The 19,903-nt window shown below is 37.0% G+C and overlaps 1 protein-coding gene across 3 annotated transcripts in view; it reads right to left on the bottom strand.

The window, feature by feature from the left end:
- Positions 1-19,633, bottom strand: part of adgrb3 (adhesion G protein-coupled receptor B3) — a 181,879-nt gene extending 162,246 nt beyond the window's left edge. For 2 of the 3 annotated variants that reach the window (XM_006638700.3, XM_015362907.2), the window contains exons 1-2: positions 18,791-19,633; positions 15,518-16,283 (exon numbers count right to left, since the gene is read on the bottom strand). In XM_006638700.3, coding sequence (XP_006638763.2) covers positions 15,518-16,268 — 751 coding nt within the window. In that variant the 5' untranslated portion in view covers positions 16,269-16,283; positions 18,791-19,633. The remainder of the gene's footprint in view (positions 1-15,517; positions 16,284-18,790) is intronic. The other variant, XM_015362908.2, reaches the window with a different exon arrangement.
- Positions 19,634-19,903: the final 270 nt, after the last annotated feature.

Here is a 19,903-nt window from a genome sequence, read left to right as displayed (position 1 = left end):
TCGTTGCCCCTCCTGCAGGCCAGCACACTTCCTCCTGCTGCTTGTGTTACGACAGGTTTCCATGAGGTGAGATAAGATGGAACAGCATGTAGAGACTGTGGCTCAGAGAGCTGTGAAAAGGCTGTATGAGAGCAATGGCACAGAACCTCACAAGACAGCATCTACAACCTGATCCAAACTATGTGTCACAGATGTACAGCCAACAGAGTCACAAGAGCCGGTTCTGACTCCCGTGAAATGCGTTTTTAAAGACCCTATGCGAGACAGTATGATCCAGAAGTGACTGGAGGAGGACATCAGGGAAGACACAGCAGGATCGGGTCAGGTAGAAACACTGGGGTGGTGACGGCAGTGGACTGGTGCATGGGGGGAGCGCGGGTGAACGAGTCCAAAGGAAGTCCAATAGGGAAAATCAGGGCGCAGTCCAAGGTCCAGGTGCCGGGAGATCCATCCAAGACGAACTCGGGAAAAGGGAACTAGGAACATGGATAGTTAAAAGCTTGACGGGACAAGGCGCTCTGAGCCCTGGACTCAGTAGGTCAGGACGCCTTGGTGAAGCCTGTGCCCTCGGGCCACTCCTGTGTCCGGTGGTAGGCGGGCTTCCGGGCGTCCGTTTTCCAAAGCTGAGCCTAGAACTACGGAGACGCCGGGCTTAAACAGGGAAAAGGGGAAAGGACACAGCTGGGACAAATAAAGCTGGGAACACAACGAAAAAGGGTAGGAGCGTCCTCTAGAGGGATGACAATTGTGACAAACAGTGGCAATACATGGTTCCAGCCTGTGACTTTTACTGTAGACCCCCATCACTGCTTTTGGATCATGTTACTAAGTATAATGAACCTGTATTATGTCTGTTCAACAAAATGTCAATGTATCTGCTATAAAATGTTTGCGATTTTTCTCATATTATGTAAATGTTTTTCACGGTTATATTTGTTATATTCTGCATGACTCATATATTTGAGATGTTTCTTATATATGTAAATTTACATATGCCAGTGTATATATAATTATTAATCTAATATTAGTAAGTTGCTTATCCTTTCTGAAGTTTATAGCAACAGAGAGCTTGAAGAATTGCATTGTATGTCTGTCCCTGTGTTGTAGCTTTAATTTAATTATTGGGTTTAGTTTATTATGACTCCCACAATACACTGTAAACGTTATGAATATGTATGCATTATATTTATGCAGATGAATTGAGTATTTTTAGAAAGGTATACTTGTAAATCTATGAAAAATATGAATATAAATTCAGACCCAATTTATTTTTTAGTTTCCCTTTTTACCTTCCTTTATTAATGGTGAAACTGTTTCAAGTGTTGTTGTTTTTTTGGTAGGTTGTCCTCATTGTGGACATCATACTGTATTAAAAAAGTAACAAAATAAGCTTGAGACAGAATGAGCTCTTGCTGCTTTTGTGATAAAAAAATAATAAATCACACTAATACTAAACTTATCTGTTATGAAAGTCAATATCTATATGGTATTCATTACTTTATGTCCATTTCAGTTTTCCTCCAAGATCTCATATTATATTAACAAATACGGTTTCTAAATTGTTCGGATGCCAATTAAAGTACAGACAAGCCACTTAGGAGAACTATTCATTTTTTTCTACTGTTGTCAGCTTGTATAATTACTACTTACAGATCACATAAAAAAATTAACACTCAAATCTTTTGTGTGGAATGCTTTTGCCTGACACATTGCTCATCAAAGGCAATAAATGGTCACATCTAGTTCATAACCTTAGCAATCTTAAGAAGCTTTTGATTAAAAATTGTATACATGATTATAAATTCATACAGTATAAACAGCAGACGTGCAATACACTATTTAGTATCTTTTGCAGTTTTAAGTCACTATCAAAAAGGTACTGTATCTCAAGAAATCAACAGATGTAAACACAAAAACCTTCTGTTGCTACAAGTATTGTGTACATGCTCTCCTGTTACTAATGTTTACCTATTTCACACTATTTACTGAGTAAATCTGCAAAATGGCAAGAGTGAATATAATACATAATTTTGCAGTACCGCTCCAGAAGTATTCAAAGGACATAAAGCATCAATAACTCATTTGCGGTACACTCCCAAGACATTTTACACATTTTACAGGGGTGGGGGACAGAGTGTTGCTACTACATCACTGCACACATATCTTTCCAGCTTCTGGCTCAAGACTTTTGAAGTTCACTTTAGGTATGAACTTAAGTGAATGACACTGTAGGAATGCGTTTTCTTGCAGCAGAATGAATATTGTATACCACAAACAACATGATCCTTACCAAATGTCACAAGATCTGAGTAAAGCCTGATAGCATTCAGCCAAATCCCCTTGTCCCTGAAACTGGAAAGTGTGACTTCCACTAAGACGGCACACTGGTCCTGAAATAACTGGAAACGTGTAAAATCTAGAAGAATAAATTACAATTATTTTGTAAATTGTAGCACTTTTATACACAGTATCCTGCCCTGCAACATATGATACCCATATGATACATATGATATGGTCTTTAAGAGTGTAAAGAGGCAACAATTGAAAAGGGCATATCTATACTATACAGACCACTCCTTGCTCACTTCACACAAAGTGGAGTCACAATGACTAGTGCAGTGTCCAAGACAAACACCCCAAGCCACCTATCTGAAAGGAGAACAGCTTGAGAGACCATCACAATATTTCCTGTTCTCTGCAGCATATCCACCTCTGATGGATCAGCTGAATCAACAGACACTGCAACTGTGGCTTGCACAGGAGAGAGGTAACTAACAGGACTGTATTGTGAAAACTAGCTTTAGGCAGCAATGAAGAGTAGTGATTGGGGATCTGGCCAGACCATGACCAGAGCATTGTGGGAGGGATGCTTCGGCTGTTCTGCATTTAAGCAAGGTAGTTCACTCCAATTGCCGCAGTAAATGCCCTTCTGTATAAATTTGTCTCTAGTCCAGTGAGTCTTCATTGTAAATGAGAACTTGTTCGTGACTAAGGAATTTAAAAAACCTGTAACTCATGCAAAAGATACAAAAAAAAGACAGTGGCCTTTGTAGAATTCTATAAATGATTCCTTATTTTTTTTTTATATTTATCTTTCCTGTTTGGAAAAGTGATATATATATACATATATTTAGCTAAATACATAGGAAGGGCATTTCCCTTATGTTAGGAACCTTATGGTATAAACTGTTACTTGTATAATAAAGAAGCAGAAGCCTGATTACTATAAATGATTGTATATTGTATACTATCCTATTCTCCTCCCCACATGTCCGGGCACCTTCTGAGTTGGATGCTGCATAACTGCCATGGATCCAAGAGGGACATCGTGGATATACCTATCATTTAGGAGGAATTTACTGGTCTACAGAGATCTGCACACAGAAGACATGATGGCTGGATGGATTAATACCCTCATCGTTTCCTTTTCTAAATTATATAATGTTAGCATGCCCAAAGGGGTTGGGCAACCAGCTGACCTTGGACCCCTAGAGGTTTTTTCTCTCCTAAATAAGGAGTTTTTGGTGCCTCTCCTCCGTTGTCTTCTGGACTTCTGTTCTGTATTGACAAAATGTATCATCAATTGTATTGTTAAGCGCCTTGGGGCAACCTTGTTGTGAAAGGAGCTATATAAAAATAAACTGAATTGAATTGAATATATTCACTCCATTTTGTCTTTGAAGTAGGAAACAAATGAGAACACAGCAATCCTGACTGTTGCTTAGATTCTGAATGTCCACTTATCCATAACTTCACACACTGTATCAGCCCCAGTCACTTAAAAAATCACAGCACTAACTCATCATTGTAATGTCATTGTGATGTTAATTTACAGAATTTAACACCTTAGTTTTAACAAATATTTTTAAAAAATTCAGTGTTGTTTCAAAGCTGGGTCTTTTCTTAGACATGTATTTCTGATGAAAGATAAAGCACATCTGGAGTTTAGGGATCAGTTTTACATTTTTCCATAGTTTTACACAGGGATTAGATTACATTCCTCATCTGCTCAGCTGCCATCACACTGCAGCTCTCAACTGGACCCACTGAAGCTGTAGCGTTGAGCCTGGTCAGTACCAGAATGGGAAACTCCTGGGAAGCTAAGGTTGCTGCTGGAAGTGGTGCTATTGGGACCAGTGGGATACCTACCCTGCGGTCTGTATGGGTCCTAATGGCCCAGTATAGTGGCAGGGACACTATACTGTAGTGGGTTCTGTCTTTCAAATGAGACGTTAGACGAGGTCCTGACTCTCTGTGGTCATTAAAGATCCCCGGGCATTTCTCAATAAGAGTGAGGGAGTTATCCTGGTGTCCAGGCCAAATTTCCCCCCTCAACCTTGTGGCCTCCAAATTGTCCCTATGTGTGACTGGCTCGTATTTCCCCTGCGATGGACTGGCATCCTGTCCAGGGTGTACCCCGCCCTGCCCTCGTTGCTTGCCGGGTAGGCTCTGGCTTCCCACGACACCATATGGTCTAAAGAAGTTTAGCAAGTGACATGACATTCCTCTTCTAATTTGTGCTTCCCAGTATATTTCCACTGAAATGTATATTTTTGGTATCTTAAGACATTATATGCTGTTTTATCTCATATTTATGTTAACATTTCAAGTTGTTATGTTAACATTTCTAGCAATTCTAATAGCATTAAAATGTTTGAACATGTTTCAATAGACAAACCCTTAAATATTTTGAAGCACAGCTCCAGTATTAAATAAACATGAAGGATTGAAAGCACCTCTTCAGAGCTTTGCACCAACAAACACTCAAATACCACGTTGGTGAAATCCACATGGGTGCATTGTTTCAATCTAAAGCAAGACTAGAGGGTAGTACTAACTGCTTAACAGTAGGAGATTTTCTTGGAAATGAAAAACAGTGCTAAAAGTAGATCTACATCCCCAAATAACAACCAAGACACCCACAAATCAATCAGCCGAGTATAGTGCTTCATAGCAGATGAGCAACACAGCGAAGTATTGGAGTATTTGTGGGGGCATCTTTAATTCTGCTTTAGAAACAGGTAATCTTTCCAAATGCATCAATTACAGCAAAGTAACGGTCTATAAATTAAATTAAAGGTCTCAAACATCTTTACCATTTATTTTTAACAAATTAATGAATCTAGAAAATTCCAAAATATCACTGAGAAACAAAAATCAAATTTGACAAGCCTTATTTAAACAATGTCCTTGAACAAACAAATAACAATGATCAGACATAGGTTATATTAATTTAAACATTAATTATATTTAAAAGACACATGGAAGAAAGAAATACAAGAGCTACCTTATGAATACAACATTTTTTTTAAATCAGTAAAATAGTTTATCAATTGGATAGCGAACTCAAACCAACTTAAGCTCATTTTAAAACACAGAGAGTTCACATCTGGTTCATATATTTTATTTATTGATGAATAAAAATGTTTAACCTATTAAATTATACATTACTGTAATCTCTTGTACTGCTCTGCAAACTGAATAATTCATATAAAGGAATAACCCCAGCTTCATCTGACCCAGAACTATGATTCACACCAGAACAGTAGCAAATGCATAACATTCTCAAAATGTATTTAAGCTAATTGAGACATAAAATTGAGTGTGAATCTGTGAGAAGTTGAAAGTCTGCTTACATCGCATAACAGTTTTGGAAAAAGTTAGGGAGACAAAAAAAAAGACTTTGTATAACATTACAAATTCTGCATCATAAATCAATAGCATTTGTATTAAATTAAATGTTACTCAATACAGTTAAAATAACATGCAACAATGTCACTGGTTGTCAGTCACAATGTGATATCATGGCCTACAAAAGAAGACATTGAAGTATTAGGGAACAATTATTTTTGTATAAAACATATTAAGTAATTGCAATTAATTAATCCTATTTTTGTTCATTAGAAAAGTTAAGTTACTAACTGTATTCTTATCTAGATCATTGAAACAAATTAGGGAAGAATACTTCACCACAATCTAAGCATTCACCCCTTTTTCTTTCTAATCTACATTACCTAATTCTCAGACCAAATACCTTTTATCCTGTATAAAATGACTTCTTAAATTTGAAATAATCCATATGAAATATATTGTTTGTATCCATCTTTGCTGCAAGGCCTACTGTACATTTTCTAAATCCATGCTATGCATCCCCTACAATCCTATTGCAGTACATAAAATGCTCTAGTTCGATTCTAATTATTGTCTCTTCAAGACTATAGAACCTATTGGTCTATGATTTGTTGGTTTAATTTTCATATAATTTTTATGGAAGGGTGATACATTAGCAAATTGAAAGTCTATGAATATTACCCTGATCTAGAGTGTCTCTTGCAGGGAGTTTGTCTATAAATACCATTCCCTTTATAATTTAGTATAATTAACAGAATACCATCAAGAACAACCTTATCTAAGGTGCTTCTAGATGGCGTCACACAGCTGCATCATCTATGCTTCTACTGTTTAATATACTGTAAACCATTATCTTTCTTCAGCAAAAGAAAATGTAAATAGAGAGTATTAGAATTTGACTATGTCCGCACTTTGCCTTCATAGCAAACTGTAGCAATATACATACAATACAGGATTTTCTTTCATATCTGAGGAATTCTAGTGCTTATTCATTTTTTAATTTGAATTACTTATATGATAGCTTGTTCAGAAATAACATTGAAAGTAAATGCATCAAGCTTAAAATCTGATGATTTGATTTTTATTGGATCATAACTAAGAAAAATAATTTAGAAGTTTTCTTTTCGTACAACTACTGAATATTTCAGTCTTTTTAATTTCCTTTTTTTCATACATTAGTACGTTGTTACACTGATAATTAAGCTCCACCTTCACATACACAACAAGTAAAATGTTTTCAGATTCTGCTAATAGAAATGACTGATTGACCAATATATCTGAATTTTGAAAACTGTTGTAATTGTTATAACACAACAGATACCAACCAAAGAGAAATTATCTGTAACATCACTGAAACCAGAATCGCTTTCACATTTATTACATATAGAGATACAACAGAAAAACATACACTGTATTAATACAGTACAGTATTTACAGTAACTGTCATACTGTTTACATAACTCATGCTAATGCAGGCATGTCAGAAACCCTCTTATGTGCCAACACAAATATTCTGATCACATGCATTTATTTTGCTACTGATATACGTTTCAATGTATATGCACAAAAAAATCCTTCCTGAAGCCATGGGATATAGAACAGTAAAAACAAAATCTAAAAACAAATATTTTTGACTATTATTTACAGTATCTGTTTACTGCTTAGTGTTGTTCATGAATTATTCTTTCTTACTAGTGGGCTAGCTTCACACTCCACAGTAAATACATTAGATGGGCATTTTTAGGAGTTTACATATTCTCCCTGTGTTTGTCTGGGTTTTCTGTTTTGTGCTCCCACAAAATCTAAGCTTTTTAAATCAAACTATAAATCTGTAAAAAAAAAAAGAAAAGAAAAATAAAGACATTAATGCTTTTTTACGTAGGCTTATTTTTTTAGAGTAATCCAAATTTTGAATCACATACTTTGAGGTTAATTTTAAATGAGCATAAAATCTACATCGGATGTGCGGAGAAAGTTTGGAATTAATAAATATTTTCTTGCGAAGAGAACATCTCAGAAGAAAAATCACCTGTAAACTCACAAAAGGGAAGCTATTCATAATACTTTGTCATCCGTGCCCATGCTGCGAAAACGTGTTCTAACTGATCCTGTAGTTTGTGCCATGCAGTGTTCCTAAGTGAACCATCAATCAAGGGTGGCAGGTATGATTGTTACAAATAACGAAATGTTCTTCTATTTGCAGATGAGCCACAATAAAGGTAATGGCTGAAATGCATTTGCATACAACTAGAATTGGAACTAAGAAAACCTTAGCAAAACCCAGCAGCAAATTTTCATGATGCCAAAGCAGGCAGTGGGAGTTCCTACAGTTCCACTGGCTGTAACTTGTAGCCATTTGGTGGAAAACATCCCTTCAGAAAACGAAGCTGCCATCATGTTGTTGAAGCTGATCCCCTGAGATGCACCGAGAAACAACTGGATGAGGTTCTTGGTTGAATAAACTACTGGCATCCAAGCAACCATGTTAGGTTGAAAGGCCTCTTCTCGTTTGTAACCTTTCTTAAGTTAACATATTAAATCTGTCATCAGAAAATAATGATGATTCAATTTGTGTGACTGGTGTGCAGATCTATCCTTCCTGCTTGTTTGGCCTATTTAAGCACCACACTACAGGTCATAAGCCACTAATGGCAGATGTTGGCCCTGTTCAACACCGCTGATTCTGCGCTGTGACATTTCCATTATAAAATAAATACCTTGTGCTATAAAGTGTGATTTGATTTTTTTTTATCTCAAAAGATCACAGAGTCTTTGAGGTCTATGAAGGAATCTACTTCAACTACTAATGAGGTACAGCACCCACTTAGATGGCATGTAGCAGCTTTTATTCTACAGCAGTCCCTGTACCCAGCAGATCAGGTTGTAAAGTGACGTTACTCCTGGAATTTACGGGGAAATTTAGGAATGCCAGATTGTATACACACGATTTAGAATTTAGTCAACTTTTACACCTCTGCTCTCACATACTGTTCAGCATCTCAAAGTACGGCAACTCCTAGTACCGTGTTTGTATTTTAATGTGCGGTTTTATACAAGATCATGGAAGAATAAAGAACAGTTTGTGAAAACCAACATGCCACTTTAAACATACAGCATTACGTATTGTATGTGTGTAAGATATTTTGGTTACAGGAATGACAGCAATCCTTGTCAGTACAAGAGTAACATAATGCTAGAGAAATAGGTATGGTAGTCTAAGCCAGCAAATGCAACCTCAAAGACTGCCTTCAAAGATCTGTTAACAACAGGAGACCTGGATCATCTGACAAAGCAGAAGCATGCTCCTTTCTACCATCCGTAGAAGCAGGTAGCAATCACATCACAATGCTCAACTTTGCAGATACATACCACCCCTATCTGCAAATTAAAGCACCTCTATGCATGCACACACAGTGCAGTAGTGCACAATTTCAGTCCTGGGCAGCTGACAGATTTAAAGAGCATGCTGTTTGATAGCAGTCATCTGTTAAACATTTACTTAAAACATTTACTTCATTACACGTTCAGTGTAATATGTAACTGTAACTTTCTTCAAGAGACATGTAACTCCCCTTTAACATAATTGACATTTAAACATGTTTATCTACCTGGAATGTATTGGCACAAACAGACCCACAATGCGCAGTATCCACAGAAAAATGATCAAACACAGTGCGTCACTCCACTAAGCTGTAATCACCTGTTAATGGAAATGTTTATAAAACACCCAGGGCTCAGAAGAACATCCTTTGGGTGAATCAGAGCAAGTTCTGGTATTTTCTTTGCTGGACTGCTAAATTACTGTAATTTAAATCATTTACCAAGAGAGTCACAAAAATATGTGCATTGCATTTTTAGCTCATAGTGAGAAAATGAAAAACTAAAAAAAAAACTACAAAAATGTGAAAACCCATCTTAATATTCATATTTAAGTTGATTTGTTTTTTCAAGCAAAGGTATTTGAAACCAAATCATTTTGAGGTATGCTAGATTTAGTTTTGGTATAACTTAAAAAATGCATTATTATTATTATTATTAAGGATAATAATAACCTCCATGAATTCAGTCACAGAGGTAAAGTACAGTAGGTTTCATGTTTTGTCATGCACAGAAGTAAAAGCCGTTCTTTTGCCCCTGAGAAATTATGTAATCTGGAAGAGGATTTCAACAAAATAAACCACTATTATCTACCCAACAGCTGGGGATTTAGATAACTGAGATGCACCTCTGTGACAGATTTGCATAAACAGGTACTACATACAATTATTGTTAAAGAGGGAATATTTTAAATTAATTTGCATTCCACATACTTAAAATAAAATACAATAAACGAGAGATGAGATAGAGACCAAATATCCAACTAGGTGTTTGAGAGAAAACATAAAAAGAAAGCACATTGGAAAGGATTAACATAGTCCTGTTGTTGAGCTCATTATCCATTTAATTCTTTGAACTTGCATAAATGGTTTAAATGTACTTAAGGTCACTGGCAAAATGACTTAAGTGCTCCCATCTTAGCTCTAGACACAGTTCACCACTGCAGAAAGCAGTTCACATTTGAGTGAACTGGGGCAGCTTCAGTTGTGTTTTTTCAAATATTAATAACTGCAAGGAATGGATCTTCTATAACTCCCTGCTGGGCGGTATGTTCAGGACAGGGCTGAATCACATTGATAAGGCACTGCAGGCTTTGTCTGCGCTGTGCATACATTAAGCAATTCACAAAGTGCACAACTGGTTGATTTTGTAAATGAGCTTTGTGTTGCATGGCTCAAAGAATAAACAGAAATGCTTGTTATGGTAATGGAGTGTCATATTTCAACACAGATCTGCATAGGTTTCATGCCATTCATAAATGTGCTTGTGAATTCAACTAATTGATTTCAGGGCACATAATGAAACTGTAAATTCTGTACACGTTATACAACATTCATTAAATAATGAATGGAGTTCTGTAATTCTGACATGTTAATCAAAAGCATCCAAGATAAGGCTGGTGCTGTAATGGAATCTAACGCCTTGAGAAATTACTTTAACCTCAGCCTTCATCTACAACTCTAGAAAGACAATCACAAGAAATTCAGGATGTGAAATATATATACAGTATAATATTAATTGTTCTAATAATTTTAAAAGTAAAAAAGGCCATGTAATATAACAGTCACTCTTTTAAGAGAAAAGAACCATCCGTGGCAAGTCTAGAAGAAAATCACCCCAAAAAAATGTCCCATTCACTAAGCGTTTAATATCAACTACCTCCTCCTCTCCTGAATGTGTTAATGAAACTAAGATGGCCTCTGAGTCAATATGGTTGTATTTAATGCAGTGTAACTATGGGCTTACCATAGTTGAAAACATAGCCTGAAAACAAGCCCTGACTTTGTGCAAGGCGCAATAGGGAAACGTCCATACTATGTGACAAGCTATCAGAAATCTGATCACACTCTTCATTTGGCAATGCAGTGCACTTTAGTTTTCCATTAAGACTATATTTTTAACAAGTTGCAACCAGGCAAAAGAACAAAAAAATATAATAAGAAGAACCCTGCATAATGCATAACTGTCCTTCAAAATCATTTACCAGTCTTGTTTTAAGACTTGTAAAATAGTTCCTTGATACATAAAACACAATAGAAAAGATAATTCATGGCTTGTAATTAAAAAAAAGGTTTTATACGGGACTTGAGTTTATGTGTTAATTTTAAATATTCACCCTTTTACATTGCCTGCTAAAACAAAACACTTTTCAGGGAAAGACCCATCCTGCTCCTGCCCAAACCACGCGTTGCCAGAGAAATTAGATGTTATAAGGACGGCCTGTCCTCCTGTCGAGTCTGGCAAAACCCTAATGAAAATAGCACTGATCATGTGATGTGACATGTCAATCCAGCATGATAAAGCAGTGTAATCCTCAAAAACAAACAGGTTTAAGAGACAGAGCGACAGGCGAGGGTCTAACAATGTTCAGAAGAGAAATGATAATGCTGCAGATGGCAGACTAACAAGGCCAGTCATGTTGTTAGGTTGCTCCAAGACATCGATCGTCAGAGTCTATCAGCAATGATTAAATCCATTTGGGCAGCATCGGAGAGGAACTTGAGGGGAGCAGTAATAAACAGTGATCCTCTGACTGCTGCTCTGCACCAGCTGCGTTAAATAATAATGCAAGAACAGCAGCACCTCTGCTCTATCTGCTTGCTGAAAACATTACTACACAAACACTTTTATAATTGTTGAATATAAACTCCTGCTTGGGGCAAGACAGGGTTCACTGTGTTGATACAAATTCTATGGATATTGAAAGCAACTCAGTGAGTTGGTGATTTTGTTTGTTTGAAAATTCAGTAGGGTTTTTGTCTCAATTTTATATTAAACTTTATATAAATAAATCATGTATCACAGGATAGTATCTTTTCTTCAAACCCTTCTGTCAGGAATCAATACCAATTCGAAACAGAAGTCAATTCCACTGAACTCCAGACTGGTGTCAGAGCTGGTTACCTTTGGGCTATCAAGCCAAGTAATTGAATAATTGCCTCTTGCAATGCAGTGCTAGAGACAACAGCATAAGGTACAGCTTGTAGGTGTAGGTGTGTCTGCTTAAAGGTTTATTAACATTGACTTGAGATCCCCTGCTTGTATACCATGTGCTTTGCCAAAGAAGTCAAAAACATGTCTGAATATTACAGTTTTCCACAATATGGTATTTGCAAGACCAAATCACACTGCTGAAAGACGCTACTATAAGTCATTATCTAAAAAAATTTTTTAGCATGTTTTTTAGCTTTATTTAAAACACTGTGGCTACAAACTCAAAAGAAAAAAATATGTTTACTAACATAACAAAAATTAATTCATGGGGAATTTTGTGTTTTTATCATAAATTTATTTAAAATTATTTCCGCCTTTTAAGATCATAATTCACGAAAAGTCACAATGGATTTAATAAAATGTGACAAAATATGCATTTTAAAAGCCATTAAAAATCCTGAATACTTGGGAATTAATTAACTTAATGTTATTCAAAATCCAGTCACCGACACCAATGTCCAAAATGGAAATGCATTGCCTTCATTTCTCATAAAGGCCCATCTCTGTCAATAAATGGACTATTTTCACAAGAACAAACAGCTTTTGTGATCTTCATCACAAGGTAGATTTATTCAGTAGTAATGTAGGTTTTTATTAATTTGCTTTATAACTTCCCATATTTCATTTAATTTGTTTTGTTTCATATTAAGTCATAGTTTGACTAAATCCATGCTTACTGTTAGTGAAAGCAACTCCACAATTATTAATAATAACTGAGTACAGTTGTGTATAATTGCAGTACATATTATATATGCATTTATACACAAAATAAATTATACAGAACTCAAAGGTAAAGTAGCAATGAAAAATGGCTGAACTACGCTTGGCTGGACTGGTCACTGTGTTGCATTTCGCCTGCAGCTGAACACAAGAGTACAAACAAAAGGCTGTGACTGATTTTTTACTCAAATCACACTCGTAAGACATTGGTAAATTTTAAGGCTAAATCTTGATTGCCTAAATAAGGATTTCACATGCAAAAAAACTTGAGTGACCCATGGTGATCTCGTTGTTGGGCTTTTGAAGGCAGGTTCTGTTGCTATGCTTAACAGAGATCAAAGTCAACCATTTTATCAAGCAGCAGTCCTGTGAACTGTTAGCAGTCACAGCCTTCTAATCAGAAAAACTCTATGCTGAAACTGTGATGCAGTAAGAGATAGAGTGTTCATTTCAGCTGCTGGTGATCTAGTGGTTATCCAGATAAAAACAAGGATTTAAAACCTTCAGCTAAAAATAGAAGCTTGGAGTAAAGTCTTTATAAAATAAATAAGCTACTGTTGGACCTCATAAGCTGCCAGTAGCATATGAACAAGAATGCTTTAACAATACTCCATATTAGAAAATACATTACTATTTTACAGTTATTTTACAGTGAAAATGATAAAAAAGAGGCCTTCAGGTATCTTGTTTTGTTTTTTTCCAACACATAGTTTTAATGCACGATCAAAAGCTACATCACTTACATTCATACTGTATGTCACATCACATGACAGATTGTTCTTAAAACCCTGATAGCATTATGGAAAAGACTGCAAAATGTTAACTTTAACTCCAGCTCTACCACAGAATGAAAAGAGATTATATCTGATGATTCTACTGTAAAAAAAGTGAAAATCTCCAAACCCTGGATTGATGTTTGCTGTGGGTATTTCTGAAAATATAATTCATTCTGCCAGTCACTCTAAATACTGAATTTGAATGTGACACATACAGAGAAAGCTTAGGAGGCTAAGCTCAAGTGAACCTGAGTAATTGTGATGCCCTTGTTCCATCTGATCAGAGGACTTGAACTACTCCCAAGAGTGCCTTAATTTCACAACTGTGAGCAAATGAATGGAAACACAATTCCCGAGTCATTGCTTGGCAGCAAGTAATTAAGTGTTTTATTATCTAAGGCTGATTGTACTGGAATTTAAAATATATATATGTGGGCTTCCATTTTGGGCTTATTAAACCGCATTCTAGAGCATGGAAGTGGTTACAGGTGATACAAGCACAAGTACTCAAGAGTGCACATCATTAAATGAGACGCCATTTCCATCTGTCTCTCTGAAGGAATTCTTGGAACCAATTAATAAAAAGTAATAAAGTGCTTTTAAATCTAATTTAAATTGACCGGTTCAGCTTAAAGGATACTCCAAAACAAAATGAAAAGGGAGGGAAGATGCTAATGTGATGTCCAAAGACTCCCTGAGCTTCTCAGGCTAGAGGGGAAAGCACAGCTGGTGGGGACAGACAGGTCTGGACTTTTCGCAGGCTCTACCTCATAAACTCGGTCTTAATGGTTTAATTAAATCTGGTATTATATAACAAAGCATTAGTCCCAGTCCTACCGCCTATTGTACTGTGCCTTCCTCTAGAAGGGAGGTCAGTGGCATGTTGTATTGTTCCAGTATGGTGGCTTGCCCTTTTTCAACAGCAGCAAGAGAACGATGAGCTTATCGGGGGAAATAGAAAATAAACGTGTCTGCATAGTCAGAAAGAATGAGTAACTGCTAATAATAAAGAATGCATCATAATAGTCTAAAATCCTCTTATTTTCCAACATTTCTGACAGAGTGGGAGTATTCTACAGTATATCTTTGGTAGGCAAAAAATATTTTTTTATCAAATACTGTATATTTGTTTAAGGCTTTTATAATAGAAAGTTTGCATACATATTTTTTAGATTTCATGTTCATGTTCTAGCATGAAGGCTGTAAGAAACAAGCCATTAAAATAAGACAACAACAAATCCATGAGAGAGAGGCTTGTTAAATTGTTGTTGCCATTTTAAATGATAATGTTAATGTGATCTAAAAGCCATGCACCGCAATGACCCTTTATACAAATAATTACTTTAAGAAAACTCTTTCAAAAGGCACAGCGGGCATCATCATTTTGAGGAGGTGCAACAACATCAGTCCAGCTACACTGAATAGGATGCATAGCTTCAAGACCACACTGAGACGTCGTGACATTCTTCTGTATACACCAAAGAATTCATCTTGTTCGATTCCAATTGGGTTTCTGTGTAAGGAAACAGGAGGAATTTGAGATCTGCTCCTCTTCTCAGCGACAGATCTGCTCTACCAATGACGCATTTTTTCTTTTTCAAAAGCACTCAGCACACACTCGGCGGCAGGAAGGGTAGTAGAGATGGAAAGAAAAACAGCAATATAAAACTTTGCGTTCAGATACTAGTAGATTGTGTTCTGTATATTTAAAAGAAAAACAAAGCTTATGTATTAATATAAATTAAAAAATGACTTAAGTTCTCACTTGATGTTGAACATAACAACGTAATCACACTTACCCTCCTTAGACGGTCGTTTCACTTCAGCGCTAAGGTTGCAAACTTGCGCAGTTCGGAGCTGCGGAGTGAGGCACCCCTCAGTCTGGGCGTTCAAGGGCAGGACCACGTTATTCAGCACAAGTGCATTTTCCGACTCGCCATCTCCTAAATGCTGAGGGCAGCTGCATTTTGTGTACACTATCCCACACGACTCCACGGTTCCCTTCTCCGCTTTCAGGCAGTTCTCCAGCCACGAACATAACACCTGGCAGCCGAACTGGCTGGGGCTCACCTTGTTCAAAACCAAAAACTCCAGCTCTGACCTCTGATCTTCCGCTCTCTTGTGTGTCACTCCAGGATAATCAAAAGGATAAACCCGGCGAAGCTGGACAAAATTCTTGTCGTACTGCAAAAATATGTAGATATTCTTGGAATCGCAAAGGTACACGATAGACTCGTTGCTCCTCAAAAGATCATTTATCTTCTCGTGCGAGTAATGATCAAACTGATAAGCCAACAGAGCGTAGTTCGAGCAGCTCATGTCGCGTTTGTAAAATTTCAGGTAGATGCTGTATTTGGTAGGATCTGGGTTTTCCAACGTCCAAGTACAGTTGGTAAAGTTCTTGGGAAACATCTCATTTACAGAGTAAGATCCATAAATGACCCCCTTGACCAAAGTGGAACACCAGAAGTCTTGGGCACCAGTTAATCCAAACATAACCAGGAGATAGGTGGAAAATATATAAATCAGCAGGTTACGAATAGCCTTCATCCTATGTCATTTGGCCTGCAAGATGGAAATAAAAATGCAAGTAACACACTAACGGATTTCAAGAAACCTAATCTTAGACATCGCACTAAACGGAATATTTGGTCCTTTTTTCAGATTGGAGTTTATTTTGCTGAGCATCCTATTTCCTTAAGAGAGCTAATATCTTTAGGCTTCATTCCAGGAAAACACAACAACAAAAAAACTATCTTCCCCGAATGCTTCCAATGTAATACAATGTTTGAACACTATTTTAATATAGATTTTTTTCAAAAAGATAAAACTAATTTTGGGCAAGCAGTGCCACCTCGTGGACCCTATTTTTTAAAAAATCACTTCATAAAGAATTTGATTTAAAAGATCCATGAGACTCATTTTAAATGTTTGTTATGTAAGCTTCCCTATAATTAATTTAAAAAATGTAAAATTAGGTTTGTCATTTAAAACATCAGTCTCCGAATACCACATACGGAAAGTTGTGTAAATTTTTAATGAGATATTGGTTGTTATGCGTTGGTTAAAAATATATATTTAAATAAATCAAAAGCATCCGAGTTAAAATGTGTGATTTGCTTAGCTTAAAAATGCTGCATTTGAGGGTTGTTTTTGTCCTGCTATTGTATTAATCCCGACTTCTAACACCTTTCATTTCACTGCCTAAAATAGACCAGAACGAGTATGAATCTGCAATTGCATTATATCACCGTGAAGTAATTAGGAGCTTAAGAGTTTTTGAATAGACTAGATTGCGCAGGGAGCAAAATCTAGAATGTAAAAATCGGCAGGTAACGAGGTATCTGTAGGTTCCAGCAGAAATGGTTTATGTAATCTGGAAAACTGGTCACGTACTCTATCACTTTGCTTTTCAAAAACATGTCAATATCTTAACAACTTGTGTTTCTTAACCTTGATAATACGCTAGACAGAAGCACTGAGAATCAGTCTAAGTATAGGATATCATTCTGTGAGGAATTTTAATCGAATGGGACGAGCTCGCACACATTAAAATAAGAATTTTTACGAACTGCTTCCATATTTTTGCTGAAAAGGGCATTCCAGTTTGAATCATTCTCGGACTAGAGAACTTCATCTGAACATCGCACGAGGTAAAAATGGAAAGGTGCCTGTACAGACACACGCATACAGCATTCACACGTACAGGAAACATTCTAGAAGTCTGTAAGTGAACGCATCCAAACTAATAAGTAATAATATAAATGAGTTGTCTGTTAAAAATGTTAAAACTGCCTCTAGGAGCTAAGAGATGGGGTTTCTAAACAGCTGTTAACTGCTCCATGATGCATAACAAATGTTGAGGCCCCCGCAACATGTATCTTTGAGAAAACTCAAGAAATAACACAGCTTGACTGTCTGGTTCAATGTCGCAGCACAACGTTGTCTAATTTCGTTTTATTTCTGAGATAATGGAAATGATTGCAGTGGGAAGAGTTCAATGATACAGTAGCTTCACGTTTTAATCCGCCGGGCCCCGGAGTACGCCCAACGCTAAATAACCAGGAACTCGGATTGTGAAGCTCGTTGTGTTAGTTGTCACTGGACATCGTCATTTAGCTGGATCCATATGTGCATATTTGCTCAACAATGTTTCTGAGTAAAAAAAAAAACAAATCTGGCCGGATAAAAAAATAGTAATGCGATGCCCTGATTGCATTAATCCTGCAGGCAATGCAGTTGTATGCAGTGTCACAGTGGTGTGTAGGCGTTGAAATCCAATGCAAAGAAGATGGTGTCTTGAGACTCGTCAAATCCTCAAAATTGCATCTTTATCTTTACTGGAAGGAGCTGGCTTTCATCATCTACAGCACGGGCAGAGCATTTACTATCACACTATAAGGCCGACAATTTTTTTGCGTGTATTGCGAGGTTAGTTTATCTGGGACGCAGCACACAATATCCCGTACGGAATCTAAAAAAGATTCGGCTAGCTTCATTTAGATGTAGTTACGTTTTAATAAAGATATGTTCATTTTTTAAAATATTTTACTTCATTAATACAAGTCTATTGTGATACCGATGCAGAAAAAAAGTCTAATGTAAAATTATGGTGAGTTGTTAATCGAAGGTAAGTTTCCAGAAAACTGTATCACAAGAATAAAAGTGATAATTTCTCCTGCCTGGCAGAGGAGGATTGAATGGAACCTAGACGGCGCCATAACTCCATTCTTAGCGAATTCTGAACAGAATACGCACAGAATTTCACCTCTTAACTTCCCATTAGCCTGAGTACATTTTGTGACCATAGGCTGCATCGCAGTTGTTAGTTTTAAACTATCTGCACAGAGAAGAAAGAGGTCCAGTTTCTGAAGGTGTTTTTTTCCTTTATTGCAGACTTTGAACTTTCAAACTACGTCTGAATCTACTGGCACGACTGAGAGCCTAAACATTTGTCTGAAGCTTAAGGTTTTCGCTTTCTATAATAATGTAACGCATACGGCCGACAATAATAATAATAATAATAATAATAATAATAATAATAATAATAATAATAATAATAATAATGTTACCTTGCACTCCGGAAGCTATGGCTATTTCTCCAACATACTTGCACGCAATCTTCAGAAATAAAAACAAAATAAGCAGCCTTCGTGCGAATGAATACTTCCCATTGCCCACAATAAAAGTCCAGTGCCAACAAGAAGACGGTCAGGAGGCGAAAAATGCGTTAGACTCCAGTCTGGCACATTTCCTTTAATGTTTTCACCCAAAACGCCACCAACACAAGTAATAGGAATCACCCGACACAAAAAAGGCAAAAAAAAACCTGCGCCTCGAATTAAAAGTGATTAGAATGAGAACATCATTCGGCTTCACCAAAAGATACAGACAATGATATGAAACTAAAAGGGATGGACCTTTTATCCCCGCTTGTTTTCTCTCCGATTTTCTCCAGAGAAATGAGGAGACGGGCAGCAGGTAGGAGAAACCCCTGGCTGACGGAGGGGAGATGTTTGAATGCTGTGGTGTGGAGTGAGACAGGGAACCGCTCTCGCCAGCTCGCTCTCCGGGCTCCGGGACCGGGGCTGCAATATCACGTCACAGCCAGTGAGATAAAGCACGCATGGACGTTACTTGCTGCGTCTGGTACTTCTTTTCCCCCTTTTGCCACTCATTCAGCGTTTTCATTTTATTTTGTAGAAGGCAGAGGTATGCGCCCTCAGACCTGCCAGTTCTGGAACCTAAATGAGCATCGGTACCTTCATGGTCGCCCTAAAGGACTGGACTATTTTGGTGTACAGTATTTCAGATAAGGTTTGCAGTCGGTGTGCGGGATTTGTGATATCCTTCAGTTTTAATGAGACCTGGAATGGGATTCAAGGCTCAGTTCACTTGGCAAAGGTTACGGTTATGTGTTTTTTCCCGTTTTGTTGGAATTTCGTGAAGAAGGCTTTAATTTAAAAAATGTCACTTTAATTTTATTCCACATTGCGCTTTATCAGCATTCAGTGTTCTCTGTGAGTAAAATATGAATATTTGTGCTGCTGTGTTTAATGTCGGGCAGGTTTACATTGCTCAACGCAGGTCTTATACATTTTGACATTGTGACAAGGTATGTAGACTTCTCAATTGGAAAGAGCAGATTTATGCCACGAAAGGAGAGCTCCTTTGCTTATCTCAAC

Source organism: Lepisosteus oculatus, chromosome 17 (assembly GCF_040954835.1).
Source record: "Lepisosteus oculatus isolate fLepOcu1 chromosome 17, fLepOcu1.hap2, whole genome shotgun sequence".
NCBI lineage: Eukaryota > Metazoa > Chordata > Actinopteri > Semionotiformes > Lepisosteidae > Lepisosteus > Lepisosteus oculatus.
Note: the sequence above shows the minus strand (reverse complement) of the source record. Positions and strands in the feature narration are given on the sequence as shown.